At 51.6% G+C, this 24,095-nt stretch overlaps 1 protein-coding gene across 1 annotated transcript in view; it reads left to right on the top strand.

Moving 5' to 3' along the window:
• Positions 1-24,095, top strand: part of MAP3K3 (mitogen-activated protein kinase kinase kinase 3) — an 86,884-nt gene that overhangs the window by 61,916 nt on the left and 873 nt on the right. Inside the window, exons 8-16 of the mRNA XM_038753673.1 lie at positions 616-749; positions 918-991; positions 3,551-3,618; positions 4,369-4,461; positions 5,219-5,410; positions 8,499-8,647; positions 10,563-10,694; positions 13,713-13,842; positions 13,968-14,145. Coding sequence (XP_038609601.1) covers positions 616-749; positions 918-991; positions 3,551-3,618; positions 4,369-4,461; positions 5,219-5,410; positions 8,499-8,647; positions 10,563-10,694; positions 13,713-13,842; positions 13,968-14,145 — 1,150 coding nt within the window. The remainder of the gene's footprint in view (positions 1-615; positions 750-917; positions 992-3,550; positions 3,619-4,368; positions 4,462-5,218; positions 5,411-8,498; positions 8,648-10,562; positions 10,695-13,712; positions 13,843-13,967; positions 14,146-24,095) is intronic.

Raw genomic sequence — 24,095 nt, forward strand, 5'->3', positions numbered from 1 at the left:
ATGCGATTGATGATGATGATGATGATGTGAACCCACTGTTGGGTAGGGACTGTCTCTAGATGTTGCCAATTTGGACTTCCCAAGCGCTTAGTCCAGTGCTCTGCGCACAGTAAGCGCTCAATAAATAAGATTGATGATGATGATGTGAGCCCACTGTTGGGTAGGGACTGTCTCTATATGTTGCCAATTTGGACTTCCCAAGTGCTTACTACAGTGCTCTGCACATAGTAAGCGCTCAATAAATACGATTGATGATAATGATGATGATGTGAGCCCACTGTTGGGTAGGGACTGTCTCTAGATATTGCCAGTTTGGACTTCCCAAGCGCTTGGTCCAGTGCTCTGCCCACAGTAAGCGCTCAATAAATGCGATTGATGATGATGATGATGAGCGGGCTTCCTGGGTCTCCCGGCCGGGGATCATCATCATCAATCGTATTTATTGAGCGCTTACTATGTGCAGAGCACGGGGATCTGCCGGGTCTGTTCGGGAGCTGCAGGGAAGGGAGCGTGGCCGATCCGAGGATCTCCGTTGGCGGGCACGCTGGCCCTCGCTGGCCGGCCACCCTCTCCAGGCTGGATTCTCCAGGGCCATCCCGGGCTTGTGCGTTCCAGGCTCCCAGAACACAGGCCGCAGCTCTCCTCCCCCGGGCTACGTCCCCGAGCGGCAGCAGCGCATTGCCCGCCAGGGCTCCTACACCAGCATCAACAGCGAGGGCGAGTTCATCCCGGAAGCCAACGAGCAGTGCGTGAGTAATCCCAGGGGCCGAGGGGCGGAGCGCCCAAACCCCCCAAGCCGCCGGGGGTCTTCGGGGGGCAAGCGGACGGGAGAGGCAGGGTCGACGCGGGCCCTGGGCTTTGCGTCTGGGCCCGTGACGCCGGCCGTTGGCTCAGGACGGAGTGGCTCGGCCTTGCAGATGCTGGACCCCCTGAGCAGCGCGGAGAACTCGATGTCCGGGAGCTGCCAGTCCCTGGAGAGGTCAGCGGACAGGTAGGACCGCAGGGGTCCCCGGGGACCGGAGCGTTGAGGCCGCAGCGGGCGGGCGGGCGGGCCCTGCTCAGTTCATTCAGTCAGTCGATCGTATTTATTGAGCGCTTACCGTGTGCAGAGCACTGGACGAAGCGCTTGAAAAGTCCAAGTTGGCAACGTATAGAGACGGACCCTACCCAACAGCGGATCACAGTCTAGAAGGGGGAGACAGACAGACAATCAATCAATCAATCAGTCGTATTTATTGAGCGCTTACTGTGTGCAGAGCACTGGACGAAGCGCTTGGGAAGTCCAAGTTGGCAACGTATAGAGACGGTCCCTACCCAACAGCGGGTCACAGTCTAGAAGGGGGAGACAGGCAGACAATCAGTCAATCAATCAATCAATCAATCAATCATATTTATTGAGGGCTTACCGTGTGCAGAGCACTGGACTAAGCGCTTGAAAAGTCCAAGTTGGCAACATATAGAGACGGTCCCTACCCAACAGCGGGTCACAGTCTAGAAGGGGGAGACAGACAGACAATCAGTCAATCAATCAATCGTATTTATTGAGCGCTTACTGTGTGCCGAGCACTGGACTAAGCGCTTGGGAAGTACAAGCTGGCGACGTGTAAGTCGAGATCGGAGGAGAACTAGGAGAGGACAGGGTCAGTGAAGTCGAAGTTGGATAAAGTTTCATTCATTCAATCGTTTTTATTGAGCGCTTACCGTGTGCTGAGCACTGGACTAAGCGCTTGAAAAGTCCAAGTTGGCAACATATAGAGACGGTCCCTACCCAACAGCGGGTCACAGTCTAGAAGGGGGAGACAGACAGACAATCAGTCAATCAATCAATCGTATTTATTGAGCGCTTACTGTGTGCCGAGCACTGGACTAAGCGCTTGGGAAGTACAAGCTGGCGACGTGTAAGTCGAGATCGGAGGAGAACTAGGAGAGGACAGGGTCAGTGAAGTCGAAGTTGGATAAAGTTTCATTCAGTCGATCGTATTTATTGAGCGCTTACCGTGTGCAGAGCACTGGACTAAGCGCTTGAAAAGTCCAAGTTGGCAACATATAGAGACGGTCCCTACCCAACAGCGGGTTCACAGTCTAAAAGGGGGAGACAGACAGACAATAATCAATCAATCAATCGTATTTATTGAGGGCTCACTGTGTGCAGAGCACTGGATTAAGCGCTTGGGAAGTACAAGCTGGCAACGTATAAGTCGAGATCGGAGGAGAACTAGGAGAGGACAGGGTCAGTGAAGTCGAAATTGGATAAAGTTTCATTCATTCGTTCATTCAATCGTTTTTATTGAGCGCTTACCGTGTGCTGAGCACTGGACTAAGCGCTTGAAAAGTCCAAGTTGGCAACATATAGAGACGGTCCCTACCCGACAGCGGGTTCACAGTCTAGAAGGGGGAGACAGACAGACAATCAGTCAATCAATCAATCGTATTTATTGAGCGCTTACTGTGTGCAGAGCACTGGACTAAGCGCTTGGGAAGTACAAGCTGGCAACGTGTAAGTCGAGATCGGAGGAGAACTAGGAGAGGACAGGGTCAGTGAAGTCGAAGTTGGATAAAGTTTCATTCATTCGTTCATTCGATTGTTTTTATTGAGCGCTTACTGTGTGCAGGGCACTGGACTAAGCGCTTGGGAAGTCCAAGTTGGCAACATCTAGAGACGGTCCCTACCCAACAGCGGGCTCACAGGCTAGAAGGGGGAGACAGACAACAAAACAAAACATAGGAACAAAATAAAATAGAATAAATATGTACAAGTAAAATAAATAGAGTAAAAGGGGGTGATTGCAGTGTCGAGGGCAGCTACAAAACAAAACATATTAACAAAATAAATAGAATAAATATGCACAAGCTCGGCCACCCCGGCACCCGACCCGCTTGCTACCCAGAAGCCCTCAGTGCGGCCCTCGGCACTTCGTCATCATCAATCGTATTTGTTGAGCGCTTACTGTGTGCAGAGCACTGTACTAAGCGCTTGGGAAGTACAAGTTGGCAACATAGAGAGACAGTCCCTACCCAACAGTGGGCTCGCAGTCTAAAAGGGGGAGACAGAGAACAAAACCAAACATACTAACAAAATAAAATAAATAGAATAGATATGTACAAGTAAAATAAATAAATGGAGTAATAAATATGTACAAACATTTATACATATATACAGGTGCTGTGGGGAAGGGAAGGAGGTAAGATGGGGGGGATGGAGAGGGGGATGAGGGGGAGAGGAAAGAAGGGGCTCAGTGTGGGAGTCTTGGAGAACGATGCTGAGTTCCCTTGGTGATTTGTGGGCCGGCAGATAAAAACAGGGAAATCTGAATCCATTCCCCTTCCCCCTTCTTATTTTCAGTTTACAGGCCCTCCCCCCACCCCTGAGGGGGAAGGGACCATGTCTAATTTCCATGGGTGTATTTGTTCCCAGTGCTCTGCACACAGTAAGCGCTTAGTAAATACTACCAATAATGGTTCCCGGAGGGGAGTGACCCGCGGCCCCAGTCGGCTCCTCGGGGGAGCCCTCTGAGGGTCTCCCGTCGGTTCTCTGTGTTCGCTTCTCTAGTCCTTCCTTCCGGAAGTCCCGGATGTCCAGAGCCCAGAGTTTCCCGGATAACAGGCAGGAATGCTCCGGTAGGCCGCCGGGCCACGTGGGTTGGGAGAGAAGGGGTGGGAGAGGAGTGGGGAGGGACTGAGCGGCCAGGTTGGAGGGAAGAGGGGAGCGGGGAAGAACGCATCAATTAAACAAGTATCCGAGGCACTTCCATACTAATGAGCCAGTCCCCACAGTTGTGGAAGTACTAACTCTGGGCCACATCCCTTTCCTCCCGCATGCTTCGGGCGGTAAATGATTTCCCGGTCCGTTTCCAGCTAGACTGGAGGCTTCCCGAGAAGCAGCGTGGCTCAGTGGAAAGAGCACAGGCTTTGGAGTCAGAGGTCATGGGTTCGAATCCCAGCTCCGCCACGTCTGCTGTGTGACCTTGGGCAAGTCACTTCACTTCTCTGAGCCTCGGTTCCCTCATCTGTAAAATGGGGATTAAGACCGTGAGCCCCCACGTGGGACAACCTGATCACCTTGTATCCCCCCAGCGCTTAGAACAGTGCTTTGCACATAGTAAGCGCTTAACAAATGCCGCCATTATTATTATTATTATTATTATTATTCCCGAGCGCGGGGATGGGGTCTACCCACCGTTCCGCACCGTCACAAGCAGCAGGCCCGCGGTCCGTCCCGGCGGTTGAGCGGGAGACCGACTTGGCGGCCCCCGCCGAGCCTGGCCGCGGGCGTCTGCGGGACCCTGCCCTGAGGGGGTGGGCCTGCCCAGTCAGCATACCGCGAGGGCCGGCCCCCCGCGCACCCAACCTCTCCCGTGTCTCTCCCAGATCGGGACTCGCAGCTCTATGACAAGGGCGTGAAGGGCGGCACCTACCCAAGGCGCTACCACGTGTCTATGCAGCACAAGGACTACAATGACGGTGAGCTCCCGGGTCCTGCCGTGCCCCGGCCCGGCCCACCCAGGGCCTTCACCCTCAGTCATCTCCGGGGCCGCCACCTGTCTCCGGAGCTTTCCCCGAGCAGACATCCCTGTGCGAAGGCGGGCCCTGGAGTCCCTTTTCCCCTTCCCCCAGGATGGATCCCAGCCTGGCCAGGCTGGGGGCAGGGAAAAGGGTGGGGGAGATGGGAAACTGAGGCCCACCACCCCTCCAGCCTCTCGCACGGCACTTGCCCTCGGGGGCCCTGAGGCCGCAGGGTGTCGAGGGCACAGAGCGGGGGTTAGCCACACGTGTGGGCATCCCCCCCGCCCCCTTTGCGTGATGCCTCGGCCCGGCTCTGCCCTCTGCCCTACAGCAGGCCTTCTCCTCCGGGCAGCATTCATCCAATCATTCGCTCATTCAGTTCAGCCAGTCGTATTTATTGAGTGCTTACTGCGTGCAGAGCGCTGTACTAAGCGCTTGGGAAAGTACAATACAGCAATAAACGGTAACATTCCCTGCCCACAACGAGCTCAGCCAGACTGGGGTGCCCGGGCACTCATTCAATCGTATTTATTGAGCGCTTACTGTGTTCTGAGCGCTTGGGAAGTCCAAGTTGGCAACGTATAGAGACGGTCCCTACCCGACGGCGGGGTCACGGTCCAGAAGAGCAGAGACAGGGCAAGAAGGTGACCCTCCCTGGGGTGATGGGAGGGCTTTGCCCGACTCAACTCCCCCCTGCCCGTGCCCGACCCCACAGGCCGGAGGACGTTCCCCCGGATACGGCGTCACCAAGGCAACCTGTTTACGCTGGTGCCGTCCAGCCGCTCCCTGAGCACCAACGGGGAGAACCTGGGCCTGACAGGGCAGTACCTGGACCCCCGGGGCCGCCTGCGGCCCGCCGACAGCGAGAACTCCCTCTCGGTGCAGGAGAGGAACGTGCCCACCAAATGTAAGCAAAGCAGCCGGGGTGGGGGTCGCCGGGGGCCGCCGGACCCCGTCCTGGAAGGAGGGAGGATGGGGGCTCGGGGGACCGTGGGAGGGATGGGGGGAGAGAACCATCATTTTCCAGGATCTGCCCCGTCTAAGGAAGCAGCATGGCGACGCGGACAGAGCCCGGCCTTGAGAGTCGGAAGGTCATGGCTTCTAATCCCTCTCTGCCGCTTAATAATAATAATAATTTTGGTATCTGTTAAGCGCTTACTGTGTGCAAAGTAACAAAGTGATCAGGTTGTCCCATGTGGGGCTCCCAGTCTTAATCCCCATTTTACAGATGAAGCAATGGGGGATGATGCGTCCCCCAAGTCCTTTAGAGTCAGGAAGAAACCACTAGATGTGTACGGAGGCACAGAGAAGTTAAGTAAATAAATAAATAATGGCGTTTGTTAAGCACTTACTGTGTGCAGAGCACTGTTCTAAGCGCTGGGGGTGGATACAAGGTGATCAAGTTGTCCCACATGGGGCTCACAGTCTTAATCCCCATTTTACAGATGAGGGAACTGAGGCTCAGAGAAGTGAAGTGACTTGCCCAAGGTCACGCAGCTGACAGGCGGCGGAGCTGGGATTTGAACCCATGACCTCTGACTCGCAAGCCCGGGCTCTTTCCACTGAGCCACGCTGCTTCACTTGCCTGCTGGGTGACCTTGGGCAAGTCGCTTTACCTCTCTGGGCCTCAGTCTCCTCCTCTGTAAAATGGGGATTGAGGCGGCGAGCCCCACGTGGGACGGGGACTGTGTCCAGCGCGATTTGCTTGTATCCGCTCCAGGGCTTAGTACACTGCCTGGCACGTAGTAAGCACTTTACAAATACCGTCTTTATTATTGTTGTTGTTATTATTGTGCCTCCTCCCCAACTCCCAAACGTTCAGGATCTACGTTCTAATCCCAGCTCTGCCCCTTGCCCCGCTGGGTGACCCTGAGCGAGCCACTCACCTTCCCTGTGCCTCAGTTTCCTCATCCGTAAAAGGGGGATCACGACCGTGAGCCTTCCGTGGGACGTGGACTGCCATTCAGTCAGTCGAATGTGTCGAGCGCTTACTTTGTGCAGAGCACTGGGCTAAGCGCTTGGGAGAGGACAGTAGGAGAGTAAACAAATTTGTTGAGTGCTTACCGTGTGCAGAGCACTGTACTGGGCGCTTGGAAAGTACAGTTCGGCAACAGATGGAGACAATCCCTACCCAACAGTGGGCTCACAGTCTAATAGGGGGAGACGGAAAACAAAACAAAACAATAGACAGGCATCAACAGCATCAAAATGGAATCCCCATTTTACAGATGAGGGAACTGAGGCGCAGAGAAGTGAAGTGACTTGCCCAAGGTCACATTGCCCCCTTTTCCCTCTCCTCCTCCCCATCCCCACAGCACCTGTATATATGCTTGTACAGATTTATTACTCTATTTATTTTACCTGTACATATTTACTGTTCTATTTATTTTGTTAATGATGTGCATCGAGCTTTATTTCTGTTTATTCTGAGGACTTGACACCTGTCCACGTGTTTTGTTTTGTTCCCTGTCTCCCCCTTCTAGACTGTGAGCCCGTTGTTGGATAGGGACTGTCCCTATGTGTTGCCGACTTGTACTTCCCAAGCGCTTAGTACAGTGCTCTGCACACAGTAAGCGCTCAATAAATGTGATTGAATGAATAAACGGACACATTCCCTGCCCACAACAGGGGACAGGGAAGGTGTCCAACCTGATTACCTTGTACGGCGCTTAGTACGGTGCTTGACCCGTAGTAAGTGCCTAACAAATACCGTAAAAAATAAGGGGCCGGGAGCTGCTCGGTCCCCGGACGTTCCCGCCCCGTGCCCGAGGGAGACATTCCCAGCCTTCCTCCTTCTTTCCCTTTCACTCCCCTTGCCCTTCCCCTTTCCACCCCTCCGGCCTTGCCCCCATCCTTCCCGAGGTGGCTAGAGCTCTGGTCAGCTGAGACCCTGGACATAGTGGTTCCTGCTGCCCCCGTTCATTCATTCGTTCATCAATCGTATTTATTGAGCGCTTAGTATGTGCAGAGCACTGTACTAAGCGCTTGGGAAGTACAAGTCGGCAACATATAGAGACGGTCCCTACCCGACAAAGGTCTAGAAGGGGGAGACAGACCACAAAACAAAACGGGTATACAGAGGTCAAGTCATCAGAATAAATAGAAATAGAGCTAGATGCACATCATTAAAAAATAAATAGTAAATATGTAAAAGGAAAATAAATAGAGTCATAAATCTGTACAGATAGATATACAAGTGCTGTGGGGAGGGGAACGAGGTAAGGCGGGGGCGATGGGGAGGAGGAGAGGGAAAAGGGGGCTCAGTGTGGGAAGGCCTCCCGGAGGAGGTGAGCTCTCAGTAGGGCTTTGAAGGGAGGAAGAGAGCTAGCTGGGCGGATCATCATCAATCATCAATCGTATTTATTGAGCGCTTACTATGTGCAGAGCACTGTACTAAGCGCTTGGGAAGTACAACTTGGCAACATACAGAGACAGTCCCTACCCAACAGCGGGCTCACAGTCTAAAAGGGGGAGACAGAGAACAAAGCCAAACATACTAACAAAATAAAATAAATAGAATAGATATGTACAAGTAAAATAAATAGAGTAATAAATATGTACAAACATATATACATATATACAGGTATATGCGGATGTGCGGAGGGAGGGAATTCCGGGCCAGGGAGAGGACGGGGGCCGGGGGTTGACGGCGGGACGGGCGAGAACGAGGCCCAGTGAGGAGGTGAGCGGCGGCAGAGGAGCGGAGGTTGCGGGCTGCGATGGAGAAGGCGAGAAGGGAGGTGAGGAAGGAGGGGGCGAGGGGATGGGCAGCCTTGAAGCCGACAGGGAGGAGTTTTGGCTTGATTCTTAGATTGCCAGGCAGCCGCTGGAGATTCCTCAGGGCCCCCAGTCCGGACAGTGGAGCCGGAGGGACGGCCCGCCGGGGTCACGCCGAACCCCCTCCCCGATTCCCCGCGATGCCGAGAGCTGGAGAGGGGCGGCCGATGCTCGGCCGGGGCCGTCGGCTCAGCCCTGTCCCCGTTCTGTCCCCGCAGCCCCCAGCGCCCCCATCAACTGGCGCCGGGGGAAGCTACTGGGCCAGGGGGCTTTCGGCCAGGTCTACCTGTGCTACGACGTGGACACCGGGCGGGAGCTGGCTTCCAAGCAGGTCCAGTTTGACCCGGACAGTCCCGAGACCAGCAAGGTACCGGCCCGGCGCCTCTCCCTCCGGCTGCCCCTTCCCCCGGCCCCGACTCCTGCCCCTTCCCGCCGGCTGCGCTGGCCCCGGTGGACTCCTCTTCCTCCTCCTCCTCCTCCTCCTCTCTTTCCTTCCATCCTTTCCCTCCCACCCCTCACCTCCCAACGCTTGCTTTCCCACCGGGTGAGGTCAGGAAAAGGGGAGTCTCGTGATCAAAACGTAAGGTACCGGGAGGGGTACCACCCCTCCAGAGGCCCCTGAATCCGAGGAAGAAGCCAGGGAAGGGGGATCCCAAGCTTCTGCAAATCCAGAAGCCCATCGGCATCATCAGTCGTATTTATTGAGCGCTTACTGTGTGCAGAGCACTGTACTAAGCGCTTGGGAAGTACAGGTTGGCTGGGCCTTTGAAATTGGGGTCCAGGGAGTGCCAGGGCTTCTGTAGGACGATGGGGCCCTCTGTCCCTCCTTCCCCTCCTCCTGTCCTTTCCCTTGGAGATTTAGCCACTAGCCCCTGCCCTGTCTTCCTCGAGTTCCTTCCCCTCTGCCCTTGTGACACTGTGGACTCCTGGCAGGTCGTGGGCGGCCTGGGGGGATGGGGGGATGGCGGGTGTATTACCCCTATTGTACAGATGAGGAAACGGAGGCACAGAGAAGGTAAGCGACTTGTCCGAAGGCCGAGCCCATACTGGAATTCGAACTCCGGACTCCCAGCCTTGGGCCCTTGCCGTTAGACCCCACTAACATCCCGCCCTTCAGGGCAGGGAAGCAGCGTGGCCAACTGGAAGGAGCCCGGGGCCGGGAGTCAGAGGACCTGGCATCTAATCTCTTTGATCTAAGCGCTTAGTCCGGTGCTCTGCACGCAGTAAGCGCTCAATAAATGCGATTGAATGATCTCATTCATCCTTTCAGTCGTATTTATTGAGCGCTTACTGCGTGCAGAGCACCGGACTAAGCGCTTGGGAAGCCCAAGGCGGCAACATATAGAGGCGGTCCCTACCCAACAACGGGCTCACAGGCTAGAAGGGGGAGACGGGCGACAAAACAAAACATACGGACGTCCCCGTGCCTCCCTCTTCTCACCTGTCAGAGGGGGATTCAATACCTGTTCACCCTCCTGCTTAGATCGTGAGCCCCACGTGGGATAGTCAATCATCATCATCAATCGTATTGATTGAGCGCTTACCATGTGCAGAGCACTGTACTAAGCGCTTGGGAAGTCCAAATTGGCAGCATATAGAGACAGTCCCTACCCAACAGTGGGCTCACAGTCTAAAATCCATCCATCCATAAAGTCAATCCATCCTGATTAACTTGTGTCCGTCCCAGTGCTTCGAACAGCGCTCGATCCATAGCACTTGAGAAATGGCGTTAAAAAAGAGGCCGCGTGGCCCCCGGACAGAGGCCTCTCCCCCTCCTTTCCCCGCCTTACCTCCTTCCCCTCCCCACAGCACCTGGATATATGTATATATGTTTGTACGGATTTATTGCTCTATTTTATTTGTACATATTCTATTTTATTTTGTGCATATGTTTTGTTGTCCGTCTCCCCCTTCTAGCCTGCGAGCCCGCTGTCGGGTAGGGACCGTCTCTAGACGTTGCCAGCGTGGACTTCCCAAGCGCTTAGTGCGGTGCTCTGCACAAAGGAAGCGCTCAGTAAATACGGTTGAATGAATGAATCATCATCATCATCATCAATCATATTTATTGAGCGCTTACTAGGCGCAGAGCACCGTACTGTGCACTTGGGAAGTACAAATTGGCAACGTATAGAGACGGTCCCTACCCGACAGTGGGCTCACAGTCGAAAAGGGGGAGACGGAGAACAAAACCAAACATACCGACAAAATAAAATAAATAGGATAGATAGGTACAAGTAAAATAAATAAATAGAGTAATAAATATGTATGGCCCGTCCCCGCAGGAGGTGAGCGCCCTGGAGTGTGAGATCCAGCTGCTGAAGAACCTGCAGCACGAGCGCATCGTCCAGTACTACGGCTGCCTGCGGGACCGCTCCCAGAGGACCCTCACCATCTTCATGGAGTACATGCCGGGGGTACGTCGCGGGGACCCCGCCACCCCGGGGGTCCCGACGGACGGCGGGACGGGGGACCTGAGCCGCCCGGGCCGCACCCCGTCAATCAGTCGTATTTACTGAGCGCTTACTGTGTGCACAGCACTGTACTAAGCGCTCGGAAAAGCCCCCGTTAGCCATTCAACCACGCAGCGCTGTTCACAGTCCAGAGAAGCAGCGCGGCTCAGCGGAAAGAGCCCGGGCTTGGGAGTCAGAGGTCAGGGGTTCGAATCCCGGCTCCGCCGCTAGTCAGCTGGGTGACTTTGGGCCAGTTGCTTCACTTCTCTGGGCCTCTGTGACCTCATCTGGAAAATGGGGATGAAGATGGTGAGCCCCTTAGGATCAGGGCAACCTGATCATCTTGTAACCTCCTCAGCGCTTAGAACAGTGCTTTAACATAGTAAGTGCTTAATAAGTGCCATTATTATTATTATTATTATTATTATTATTATTATTATCATTATTATCATTATTATTGTCATTATTATTGAGTACTTACCATGGGCAGAGCACCATACTCAGCACTTGGGGGGCACAGTGCAACAGCTGTCAATCAATCATATTTATTGAGCACTGACTGCGTGCAGAGCACCATACTAAGCACTTTGTAGTATTCATTCATTCAGTCGCATTTGTTGAGCACTTACTGTGTGCAGAGCACTGTACTAAGCGCTTGGGAATTACAAACCAGCAACATATAGAGACGGTCCCTACCCAACAACAGGCTTACAGTCTGTAGTATATACTGTACTTTCATTCATTCATTCAGTCGTATTTATTGAGCGCTTACTGTGTGCAGAGCACTGTACTAAGCACTATGTAGTATTCATTCATTCAGTAGCATTTGTTGAGCGCTTACTGTGTGCAGAGCACTGTACTAAGCGCTTGGGAATTACAAACCAGCAACATATAGAGACGGTCCCTACCCAACAACAGGCTTACAGTCTGTAGTATATACTGTACTTTCATTCATTCATTCAGTCGTATTTATTGAGCACTTCCTGTGTGCAGAGCACTGTACTAAGCGCCTGGGAAGTGCAAGTCGGCAACATCTAGAGACGGTCCCTACCCAACAGTGGGCTCACAGTCTAGAAGGGGGAGACAGACAACAAAACAAAACATATCAACAAAATAAAATAAATAGAATAAATTTGTACAAATAAAATAGAGTAATAAATCCGTACAAACATATATACATCTATACAGGTGCTGTGGGGAGGGGAAGGAGGTAAGGCGGGGGGGGGGGGGGATGGGGGCTTCCTATGTGCCAAGCACTGTCCTAAGCACTGGGGGGTTGTCCCATGTGGGGCTCACAGTCTTGATCCCCTTTTGACAGGTGAGGCTGTCAAGCGCTTAGTACAGTGCTCTGCACACAGTAAGCGCGCTCAGTATATACAGTATATACTCTAGACTGTGAGCCCCGCTGTTGGGCAGGGACCGTCCAAACTTGTACTTCCCAAGCGCTTAGCACAGTGTTCTGCGCACAGTAAGCACTCAATAAATGCGATTGAATGAATGAATGAATCATCAATCGTATTTATTGAGCGCTTACTGTGTGCAGAGCACTGTACTAAGCGCTTGGGAAGTCCAAGTTGGCAACATACAGAGACAGTCCCTACCCAACAGCGGGCTCGCACTCTAAAAATGAATGAATGAATGAATATCATCATCATCATCAATCGTATTCATTGAGCGCTTACTGTGTGCAGAGCACTGGACTAAGTGCTCGGGAAGTCCAAGTTGGCAACATATAGAGACAGTCCCTGCCCAACAGCGGGCTTGCAGTCTAAAAATGAATGAATGAATGAATATCATCATCATCATCATCAATCGCATTTATTGAGCGCTTACTGTGTGCAGAGCACTGGACTAAGCGCTCGGGAAGTCCAAGTTGGCAACATATAGAGACGGTCCCTACCCAACAGCGGGCTCGTACTCTAAAAATGAATGAATGAATGAATATCATCATCATCATCAATCGTATTTATTGTGCGCTTACTGTGCGCAGAGCACTGGACTAAGCGCTCGGGAATTCCAAGTTGGCAACATAATAGAGACGGTCCCTACCCAACAGTGGGCTCGCACTCTAAAAATGAATGAATGAATGAATATCATCATCATCATCAATCGCATTTATTGAGCGCTTACTGTGCGCAGAGCACTGGACTAAGCGCTCGGGAAGTCCAAGTTGGCAACATATAGAGACGGTCCCTACCCAACAGCGGGCTCACAGTCTAAAAATGAATGAATGAATGAATATCATCATCATCATCAATCGTATTTATTGAGCGCTTACTGTGTGCAGAGCACTGGACTAAGCGCTTGGGAAGTCCAAGTTGGCAACATATAGAGACGGTCCCTGCCCAACAGCGGGCTTGCACTCTAGAAATGAATGAATGAATGAATATCATCATCATCATGAATCGCATTCATTGAGCGCTTACTGTGTGCAGAGCACTGGACTAAGCGCTCGGGAAGTCCAAGTTGGCAACATATAGAGACGGTCCCTGCCCAACAGCGGGCTCGCACTCTAAAAATGAATGAATGAATGAATATCATCATCATCATCATCAATCGTATTTATTGAGCACTTACTGTGCGCAGAGCACTGGACTAAGCGCTCGGGAAGTCCAAGTTGGCAACATAATAGAGACGGTCCCTGCCCAACAGCGGGTTTGCAGTCTAAAAATGAATGAATGAATGAATATATACGATTGAATGAAAAGGGGAGGGAACTGAGGCCCAGAGAAGAAGATGAAGACTGTGAGCCCCCCCGCCGTAGGACACCTGATTGCCTTGTAACCTCCCCAGCGCTTAGAACAGTGCTTGGCGCATAGTAAGCGCTTAATAAATGCCATCATTATTATTATTATTATTATCATTGCGCATAGTAAGTGCTTAATAAATGCCATCATTATTATTATTATTATTATCATTGCGCATAGTAAGTGCTTAATAAATGCCATAATTATGATGATGATGATGAGGATGATGTCCCAGGGCTCGGTGAAAGACCAGCTGAAGGCCTACGGCGCCCTGACGGAGAACGTGACGCGGAGATACACGCGGCAGATCCTGGAGGGCGTATCCTACCTGCACAGCAACATGATCGTGCACCGGGACATCAAGGGTGAGGACCACCTCCCCGCCAGCCGCCCACCATCCTCCCACTCCCGGGGGGGCGGGCGGGCCGGGGCGCTCGGAGAGCGGAGCTCCAGCCGCCGCCGTCCCCCCCCCACCCCCGACTCCCCGCAGGCGCCAACATCCTCCGCGACTCAGCCGGGAACGTGAAGCTGGGGGACTTCGGGGCGAGCAAGCGGCTGCAGACCATCTGCGTGTCCGGCAGCGGCATCCGCTCCGTCACCGGGACGCCCTACTGGATGAGCCCCGAGGTGATCAGCGGCGAGGGCTACGGCAGGAAGGCCGACGTCTGGTGAGCCGCCGGCGCGGGGACGGCGGGCACGGGAGGCAAGCCCTCAGTCAGTCCGCCCTACCTATTGAGCGCCTAACTCGTCATGGGCACCTCGCTGACCACCTGGGAGAGGGACCTTAGAGGACGCGATTCCCGCCCCCGAGGCCCAGCCGGGGAGAGGGACGCTGAAACGACCCACACACTGGATGATGATGGCATCTGCCAAGCGCTCGCTCTGGGCCAAGCACTGTTCGAAGCGCCGGGGTGGATACGAGGTCATCAGGTTGTCGTCATCATCATCATCAGTCGTATTTATTGAGCGCTTACGATGTGCAGGGCACTGTACTAAGCGCTTGGGAAGTCCAAGTTGGCAACATCGAGAGACAGTCCCTACCCAACAGTGGGCTCACAGTCTAAAAGGGGGGCTCACAGTCCCAGGTGGGGCTCACAGACTTAAACCCCATTTTGCAGATGAGGGAACTGAGGCTCAGAGACGTTAAGGGACATGCCCAGAGTCACACAGCTGACACATAATAATAATAATAATGACGGCATTTATTAAGCACTTACTACGTGCAAAGCATCATCATCATCATCAATTGTATTTATTGAGTGCTTACTATGTGCAGAGCACTGTACTAAGCGCTTGGGAAGTACAAATTGGCAACATATAGAGACAGTCCCTACCCAGCAGTGGGCTCACAGTCTAAAAGGGGGAGACAGAGAACAAAATCAAACATACTAACAAAATAAATAGAATAGAACAGATATGTACAAATAAAATAAATAAATAAATAGAGTAATAAATATGTACAACCATATATCCATATATACAGGTGCTGTGGGGAAGGGAAGGAGGTAAGATGGCGGGGATGGAGAGGGGGACAAGGGGGAGAGGAAGGAAGGGGCTCAGTCTGGGAAGGCCTCCTGGAGGAGGTGAGCTCTCAGTAGGGCCTTGAAGGGAGGAAGAGAGCTAGCTTGGCGGATGGGCAGAGGGATTGGGGGCATTCCAGGCCAGGGGGAGGACGTGGGCCGGGGGTCAACGGCGGGACAGGCGAGAACGAGGTACGGTGAGAAGATTAGCGGTGGAGGAGCGGAGGGTGCGGGCTGGGCAGTAGGAGGGGAGAAGGGAGGTGAGGTAGGAGGGGGCGAGGTGATGGACACCCTTGAAGCCCAGGGTGAGGAGTTTCTGCCTGATGCGCAGATTGATTGGTAGCCATTGGAGGTTTTTGAGGAGGGGAGTAATATGCCCAGAGCGTTTCTGGACAAAGATAATCCGGGCAGCAGCATGAAGTATGGATTGAAGTGGAGAGAGACACGAGGATGGGAGATCAGAGAGAAGGCTGGTGCAGTAGTCCAGACGGGATAGGATGAGAGCTTGAATGAGCAGGGGAGCGGTTTGGATGGAGAGGAAAGGGCGGAGCTTGGCAATGTTGCGGAGCTGAGACTGGCAGGTTTTGGTGACGGCTTGCATGTGAGGGGTGAATGAGAGAGCGGAGTCGAGGATGACACCAAGGTTGCGGGCTTGTGAGACGGGAAGGATGGTAGTGCCGTCAACAGAGATGGGAAAGTCAGGGAGTGGACAAGGTTTGGGAGGGAAGACAAGGAGCTCAGTCTTCGACATGTTGAGCTTTAGGTGGCAGGAGGACATCCAGATGGCGATGTCCTGAAGGCAGGAGGAGATGCGAGCCTGGAGGGAGGGGGAGAGAGCAGGGGCAGAGATGGAGATCTGGGTGTCATCAGTGTAGAGATGATAGTTGAAGCTGTGGGAGCGAATGAGGTCACCAAGGGAGTGAGTGTAGATCGAGAACAGAAGGGGACCAAGCACTGAACTTTGGGGAACCCCCACAGTAAGAGGATGGGGGGGGAGGAGGAGCCTGCAAAAGAGACTGAGAAAGAACGACCGGAGAGATAAGAGGAGAACCAGGAGAGGACGGAGTCTGTGAAGCCAAGGTCAGATAGCGTGTTGAGGTGTTGAGGAGAAGGGGGTGGTCCACAGTGTCAAAGGCAGCTGAGGGGTCGAGGAGGATTAGGACAGAGTATGAGCCGTTGGGTTTGGCAAGCAGGAGGTCATTGGTGACCTTTGAGAGGGCAGTTTCCGTGGAATGAAGGGGACGGAAGCCAGACTGGAGGGGGTCGAGGAGAGAGTTGTTGTTGAGGAATTCTAGGCAGCGCGTGTAGACAACTCGTTCAAGGAGTTTGGAAAGGAATGGTAGGAGGGATATGGGACGATAACTAGAAGGTGAGGTGGGGTCAAGAGAGGGTTTTTTTAGGATGGGAGAGACATGGGCAGGTTTGAAGGCAGAGGGGAAGGAACCAGTGGAGAGTGAGCGGTTGAAGATGGAAGTTAAGGAGGGGAGAAGGGATGGAGCGAGAGATTTCATAAGATGAGAGGGAATGGGGTCAGAAGCACAGGTGGCCGGAGTAGCACTTGAGAGGAGGGAGGAGAGTTCCTCTGAGGATACCGCTGGGAAGGATGGGAGAGTAGCAGAGAGTGTTGAGAGCGGCGGGGGATGGAGAAAGGGGGGAAGAGACTTTGGGGGGGGTCGGACCTGATGGATTTAATTTTGTTAATGAAGTAGGAGGCCAGATCGTTGGGGGTGAGGGAAGGAGGAGGGGGAGGAACCGGGGGCCTGAGAAGGGAGTTGAATGTACGGAAGAGCTGGCGGGGGTGATGGGCATGGGTGTCAATAAGGGAGGAGAAATAGTTTTGTCTGGCAGAAGAGAGGGCTGAGTTAAGGCAGGAAAGGATAAACTTGAAGTGAACGAGGTTGGCATGGTGTTTAGACTTTCGCCAGCAGCGTTCGGCAGCTCGAGCATAAGAGCGAAGGAGGCGGACAGTGGCAGTGATCCAGGGCTGTGGGTTAGTGGTGCGAGAGCGGCGAAGGGAAAGGGGAGCGAGCGAGTCGAGCTGAGTAGAAAGGGTAGAGTTGAGAGCAGTAATCTGATCATCAAGACTGGGTAGAGAGGAGAGGGCGGCGAGGTGGGGTGTGAGGCGCTCCGAAAGATGGGTGGGGTCCAGAGAGCGGAGATCTCTGTGAGGGAGTAATACGGATTTACAGGGGAAAGGAGTGTGAGTGAGGAGGCAGGTGAGAAGATTATGATCAGAGAGAGGGATTACAGAGTTAGTGAGGGTGGACACAGTGCAGCGATAGGAGATGATGAGGTCGAGGATATGACCAAGTTGGTGAGTGGGTGAGGTGGGGTGGAGGAGGAGGTTGGCAGCACTGTTCTAAGCGCTGGGAGGGATACAAGGTGATCAGGTTGTCCCACATGGGGCTCACAGTTTTAATCCCCATTTTGCAGATGAGGGAACTGAGGCCCAGAGAAGTGAAGTGACTCGCCCAAAGTCACCCAGCTGACAAGTGGCGGAGCCGGGATTAGAACTCACGACCTCTGACTCCCAAGCCCGGGCTCTTTCCACTGAGCCACGCTGCTTTGCCTAAAACCAATTTCCTCCCTTGTATCCATTGATTCAGTCATATTTGAGAAGCAGCGTGGCTCAGTGGAAAGAGCCTGGGCTTTGGAGTCAGAGGTTAGAGGTTCAAATAATAATAATAGTAATAATAATAATGATGGCATTTATTAAGTGCTTACTATGTGCAGAGCACTGTTTTAAGCACTGGGGAGGTTACAAGGCGATCAGGTTGTCGCACGTAGGGCTCACAGTCTTAATCCCCATTTTACAGATGAGGGAACTGAGGCCCAGAGAAGTGAAGTGACTTGCCCAAAGTCACACAGCTAATTGGCAGAGCCAGGATTTGAACCCATGACCTCTGACTCCAAAGCCCGTGCTCTTTCCACTGAGCCATCCAGCCTTCTCAAGTTGTCAGCTGTGTGACTTTGGGCAAGTCACTTAACTTCTCTGGGCCTCAGTTACCTCATCTGGAAAATGGGGATTAAGACTGTGAGCCCTCTGTGGGACAGCCTGATCACCATGTAACCTCCCCAGCGCTTAGAACAGTGCTTTGCACATAGTAAGCGCTTAATAAATGCTATCATTATTATTATTATTATTATTTATCAAGCGCTTACTGTGTGCAGAGTACTGAACTAAGCGCATGCGAGAGGACAGTACAATCAATCAATCGTATTTATTGAGCGCTTACTGTGTGCAGAGCACTGTACTAAGCGCTTGGTAAGTGCAAGTACAACAGTAAACAGAAACGTTCCCTGCCCACAACGAGCTTACAGTCCCTAGGGGGGCAGACGGATGTTAATATTTTAAAAAATTACAGATCTGCGCATAAGTGCTGTAGGGCTGGGAAGGGAGGGATGAATAAAAGGAGCAAATCATGGTGATGCTGTCTCCCCCTTCTAGACTGTGAGCCCACTGTTGGGTAGGGACCGTCTCTATATGTTGCCAGCTTGTACTTCCCAAGCGCTTAGTACAGTGCATTACAGTGTACTGTAATGGTAACAAATACCATTATTCTATTCTATTCCTTAGAGGAGCGGAGCATGCGGGCTGGTTGTAGAAGGAGAGCAGTGAGGTGAGGTAGGAGCCGCCCTAAAGCCAATCAATCAATCAATCGTATTTATTGAGCGCTTACTGGGTGCAGAGCACTGGACTAAGCGCTCACTAAGCCAATGATGAGGAGCTTTTGTTTGATGCGGAAGTGAATGGGCAACCGCTGGAGTTGCTTGAGGAGTGGGGAGGCTTGCCCTGAGCGTTTTTGTAGAAAAAAGATCTGGGCAGCAGAGTGAAGTAGTAATAATAATAATAATAATAATGATGATGATGGTGTTTGTTAAGCGCTTACTATGTGCAAAGTACTGTTCTAAGTGCTGGGGAGGTTACAAGGTGATCAGGTTGTCCCACGGGGGACTCAATCAATCAGTCGTATTTATTGAGTGCTTAGGGTGTGCAGAACACTGTACTAAGCGCTTGGGAAGGACAAGTTGGCAACATCTAGAGACGGTCCCTACCCAACAACGGGCTCACAGCCTAAAACATCCTAAAACTCACAGTTTCAATCCCCACTTTACAGATGAGGGAACGGAGGCCCAGAGAAGTGAAGTGACTTGCCCAAAGTCACACAGCTGACCGTTGGTGGAGCCAGGATTTGAACCCATGACCTCTGACTCCAAAACCCGGGCTCTTTCCGCTGAGCCACGCTGCTTCTCCAGTAGAGACTGGAGCGGGGAGAGACAGGAGGCCCGGAGGTCAGCGAAGAGGCTGTGGTGGTAATCCAGGTGGTCCCCGCTGACCCCTGGCCTTCCATCCTCCCTCTGGCCAGGAAATCCTCCCCCTTTAATAGCCAACTCTCCCCATCATCATCAATCGTCATCATCAATTGTATTTATTGAGCGCTTACTGTGTGCAGAGCACTGGACTAAGCGCTTGGGAAGTACAAATTGGCAACATCTAGAGACAGTCCCTACCCAACAGTGGGCTCACAGTCTAAAAGGGGGAGACAGAGAACAAAACCAAACATACTAACAAAATAAAATAAGTAGAATAGATATGTACAACTAAAATAGAGTAATAAATATGTACAAAGATTTATACATATATCCAGGTGCTGTGGGGAAGGGAAGGAGGTAAGATGGGGGGGATGGAGAGGGGGACGAGGGGGAGAGGAAGGATAACCCATCCTCAGAACCCTCTTAAAATCTCATCTCCAAGAGGCCTTCCCCAACTAAGCCCTCACTTCCCTATAATAATAGTAATGACTATTATTATGTGAAGTATTCCCTATAATAATATTAATAATTATTACTATTAAGATCATTGTTAAGGGTTACTATGTGGCAAGCTCTCTACGAAGGGCTGGAGTCGATACGCAGTAATCAGGTCACACACAATCCCTTTCCCACCCCGGGGCTGACAGGCTATTACTCTGTTTATTTATTTGTTTATTTTACTTGTCCATATCTATTCTATTTATTTTATTTTGTTAGTATGTTTGGTTTTGTTCTCTGTCTCCCCCTTTTAGACTGTGAGCCCACTGTTGGGTAGGGACTGTCTCTATATGTTGCCAGCTTGTACTTCCCAAGCGCTTAGTACAGTGCTCTGCACATAGTAAGCGCTCAGTAAATACGATTGATGATGATGATGATGATGATTTGTGTTAACCGCTTAGTTAGTGTTTGGTTTTGTTCTCTGTCTCCCCCTTTTAGACTGTGAGCCCACTGTTGGGTAGGGACTGTCTCTATGTGTTGCCAGCTTGTACTTCCCAAGCGCTTAGTACAGTGCTCTGCACACCGTAGGCGCTCAATAAATACGATTGATGATGATGATGATGATGAAACAGTGGGATCTAATCCCCATTTTACAGATGAAGAGACGGAGGTACACAGAAGTGAAGTGACTTTCCCAGGGTCCATCAATCAATCAGTCGTATTTATTGAGCGCTGACTGTGTGCAGAGCACTGGACTAAGCGCTTGGGAAGTCCAGGTTGGCAACATCTAGAGACGGTCCCTACCCAACGGTGGGCTCACAGTCTAAAAGGGGGAGATGGAGAACAAAACCAAACATACTAACAAAATAAAAATAAATAGAATAGATATGGACAAGTAAAATAAATAGAGTAATAAATACGTACAAACATATATACAGGTGCTGTGGGGAAGGGAAGGAGGTAAGATGGGGGGGGATGGAGAGGGGGACGAAGGGGAGGGTCACACAGTGGACCAGTGTAGCAAGTAGACTAGGGGAAGCAGCATGGCTCAGTGGAAAGAGCCTGGGCTTTGGAGTCAGCAGAGGTCAGGGGTTCAAATCCCGGCTCCGCCAATTGTCAGCTGGGTGACTTTGGCCAAGTCACTTCACTTCTCTCAGTTCCCTCATCTGGAAAATGGGGTTGAAGACTGTGAGCCCCCCGTGGGACCACCTGATCACCTTGTAACCTCCCCAGCGCTTAGAACAGTGCTTTGCACAGAGTAAGCGCTTTATAAATGCCCTCATTATTATTATTAAGTGGCAGAGTGGGACTAGAACCCAAGTCCTCTGAGTCCCTGGTGGCCCCTGCCCTGGCCACTAGGCCACGCCGCGCTCCGTCCCTTCTGCATCGCTTGCCTACTTGTGTCCGTTCTCCTTAAGCACTTTGATTTTCTCCCCTCAATCCCACGGCACTTAGGTACAATCAATCAATCAATCGTATTTATTGAGCGCTTACTGTGTGCAGGGCACTGGACTAAGCGCTTGGGAAGTCCAAGTTGGCAACACGTAGAGACGGTCCCTACCCAACAGCGGGCTCACAGTCTAAAAGGGGGAGACAGAGAACAAAACCAAACTTGCTAACAAAATAAAATAAATAGAATAGATATGGACAAGTAAAATAAATAAATAGAGTAATAAATATGTACAAACACATATACATATATATACAGGTGCGGGTTCTAATCCCGGCTCCGCCACTGGTCAGCTGGGTGACTTTGGGCAAGTCACCTAACCTCTCTGTGCCTCGGTTATCTCATCTGTAAAATGGGGGTGAAGACTGTGAGCCCCCCGTGGGACAACCTGATCACATTATAACCTCCCCAGTGCTTACAACGGTGCTTGGCACATAGTAAGCGCTTAATAAATGCCATTATTATTATTAGGAAGGGGTAAGGTGGCCTGGTTTCTGTTTGATGGGGAGGGGGATGAGCAACCTCTGGAGGTTCTCGAGAAGTGAGACGGCAATTGGGGGGAAATTGGGGAAATTGGGGAAATTGGGTCGGACGTGTTTTGCACATAGTAAGCGCTTAATAGATGCCATCATTATTATTATTTGAGAGATTAATCGGGGAAAACCACGGGGAGATGTGGCTTCAGAAGGGCTTGGAAGATGGGGAGAACAGGGAAGGTGCACTTGTATATATTTGTACATATTTCTTACTCTATTTTACTTGTACATATTTGCTACTCTATAGCAAATTATATAGCAAATTATATATTATAATATGTATATATATAGCATTAGAGAAGCAGCGTGGCTCATTGGAAAGAGCACGGGCTCTGTGAGCCCACTGTTGGGTAGGGACCGTCTCTATATGTTGCCAACTTGTATTTCCCAAGCGCTTAGTCCAGTGCTCTGCACAAAGTAAGCGCTCAATAAATACGATTGATTGATTGATTTGGAGTCAGAGGTCATGGGTTCAAATCCCAGCTCCGCCAACTGTCAGCTGTGTGACTTTGGGCAAGTCACTTCACTTCTCTGGGCCTCAGTTCCCTCATCTGGAAAATGGGGATTAAGACTGTGAGCCCCAAGTGGGACAACCTGATCACCTTGTAGCCTCCCCAGTGCTTAGAACAGTGCTTTGCACATAGTAAGCGCTTAACAAATGCCATTATTATTATTATTATTATATTAATATTATTATATAGCTATAATTCTATTTATTCTGACAGTTTTGACACCCGTCTGCATGTTTTGTTTTATCGTCTTGTCTCCCCCTTCTAGACTGTGAGCCCGTTGTCGGGTAGGGACCGTCTCTACATGTTGCTGACTTGTCCTTCCCAAGCGCTTAGTCCAGTGCTCTGCACACAGTAAGCGCTCAATAAATAGGATCAAATGACTGAAAACATGGGTGAGGCTGGCAGGATAGCAGAGGAGGGGAGATACTGGGGAAGCAGCATGGCCCAGTGGAAAGAGCCCGGGCTTTGGAGTCAGAGGTCATGGGTTCAAATCCCGGCTCTGCCACTTAATAATAATAATAATAATAATAATGACATTTATTAAGCGCTTACTATGTGCAAAGCACTGTTCTAAGCGCTGGGGAGTTTACAAGGCGATCAGGTTGTCCCACACAGGGCTCACAGTCTTAATCCCCATTTTCCAGATGAGGTAACTGAGGCCCAGAGAAGTTAAGTGACTTGCCCAAAGTCATACAGCCGACAAGTGGCGGAGCTGGGATTTGAACCCATGACCTCTGACTCCAAAGCCCGGGCTCTTTCCACTATGCCATGCTGCCACTTGTCGGCTGTGTGACTTTGGGCGTGTCATTTCACTTCTCTGGGCCTCAGTTCCCTCATCTGTAAAATGGGGATCAATCAATCAATCAGTCGTATTTATTGAGCGCTTACTGTGTACAGAGCACTGGACTAAGCGCTTGGGAAGTCCAAGTTGGCAACATATAGAGACCGTCCCTACCCAACAGTGGGCTCACGGTCTAAAAGATTAAGACTGTGAGCCCCCTGTGGGACGACCTGATCACTTTGTAACCTCCCCAGCGCTTAGAACAGTGCTTTGCACATAGTAAGTGCTTAGTTAAATGCCATTAAAAAAAAAATGCTGGGGCCAGGGAGGGAGATTTAGGAGTGACCCCGTGTAGGGGTGGTAGTGTTTTAGACTGTGAGCCCACTGTTGGGTAGGGACGGTCTCTATGTGTTGCCAACTTGGACTTCCCAAGTGCTTAGTCCAGTGCTCCGCACACAGTAAGCGCTCAATAAATACGATTAAGTGCTTAGTACAGTGCTCTGCACATAGTAAGCGCTCAGTAAATATGATTGATCATCATCATCATCAATCGTATTTATTGAGCGCTTACTATGTGCAGAGCACTGTACTAAGAGCTTGGGAAGTCCAAATTGGTAACATATAGAGACAGTCCCTACCCAACAGTGGGCTCACAGTCTAAAAGGGGGAGACGGAGAACAAAACCAAACATACTAACAAAACAAAATAAATAGAATAGATATGTACAAGTAAAATAAATAGAGTAACAAATATGTACAAACATATCTACGTATATCCAGGTGCTGTGGGGAAGGGAAGGAGGTAAGATGGGGGGATGGAGAGGGGGATGAGGGGGAGAGGAAGGAAGGGGCTGAGTGTGGGAAGGCCTCCTGGAGGAGGTGAGCTCTCAGCAGGGCCTTGAAGGGAGGAAGAGAGCGAGCTGGGCTGATGGGCAGAGGGACTGGGGGCATTCCAGGCCCGGGGGAGGACGTGGGCCGGGGGTCGATGGCGGGATTGATGATGATAGCTGTGGAAGCCATGGAGGCCGCGGCCCTCCCCCACTCCCGGTTCCGGAGGCTGGGGGCTTC

The sequence above is a fragment of the Tachyglossus aculeatus genome, chromosome 11 (genome assembly GCF_015852505.1).
Source record: "Tachyglossus aculeatus isolate mTacAcu1 chromosome 11, mTacAcu1.pri, whole genome shotgun sequence".
Taxonomy (NCBI): domain Eukaryota; kingdom Metazoa; phylum Chordata; class Mammalia; order Monotremata; family Tachyglossidae; genus Tachyglossus; species Tachyglossus aculeatus.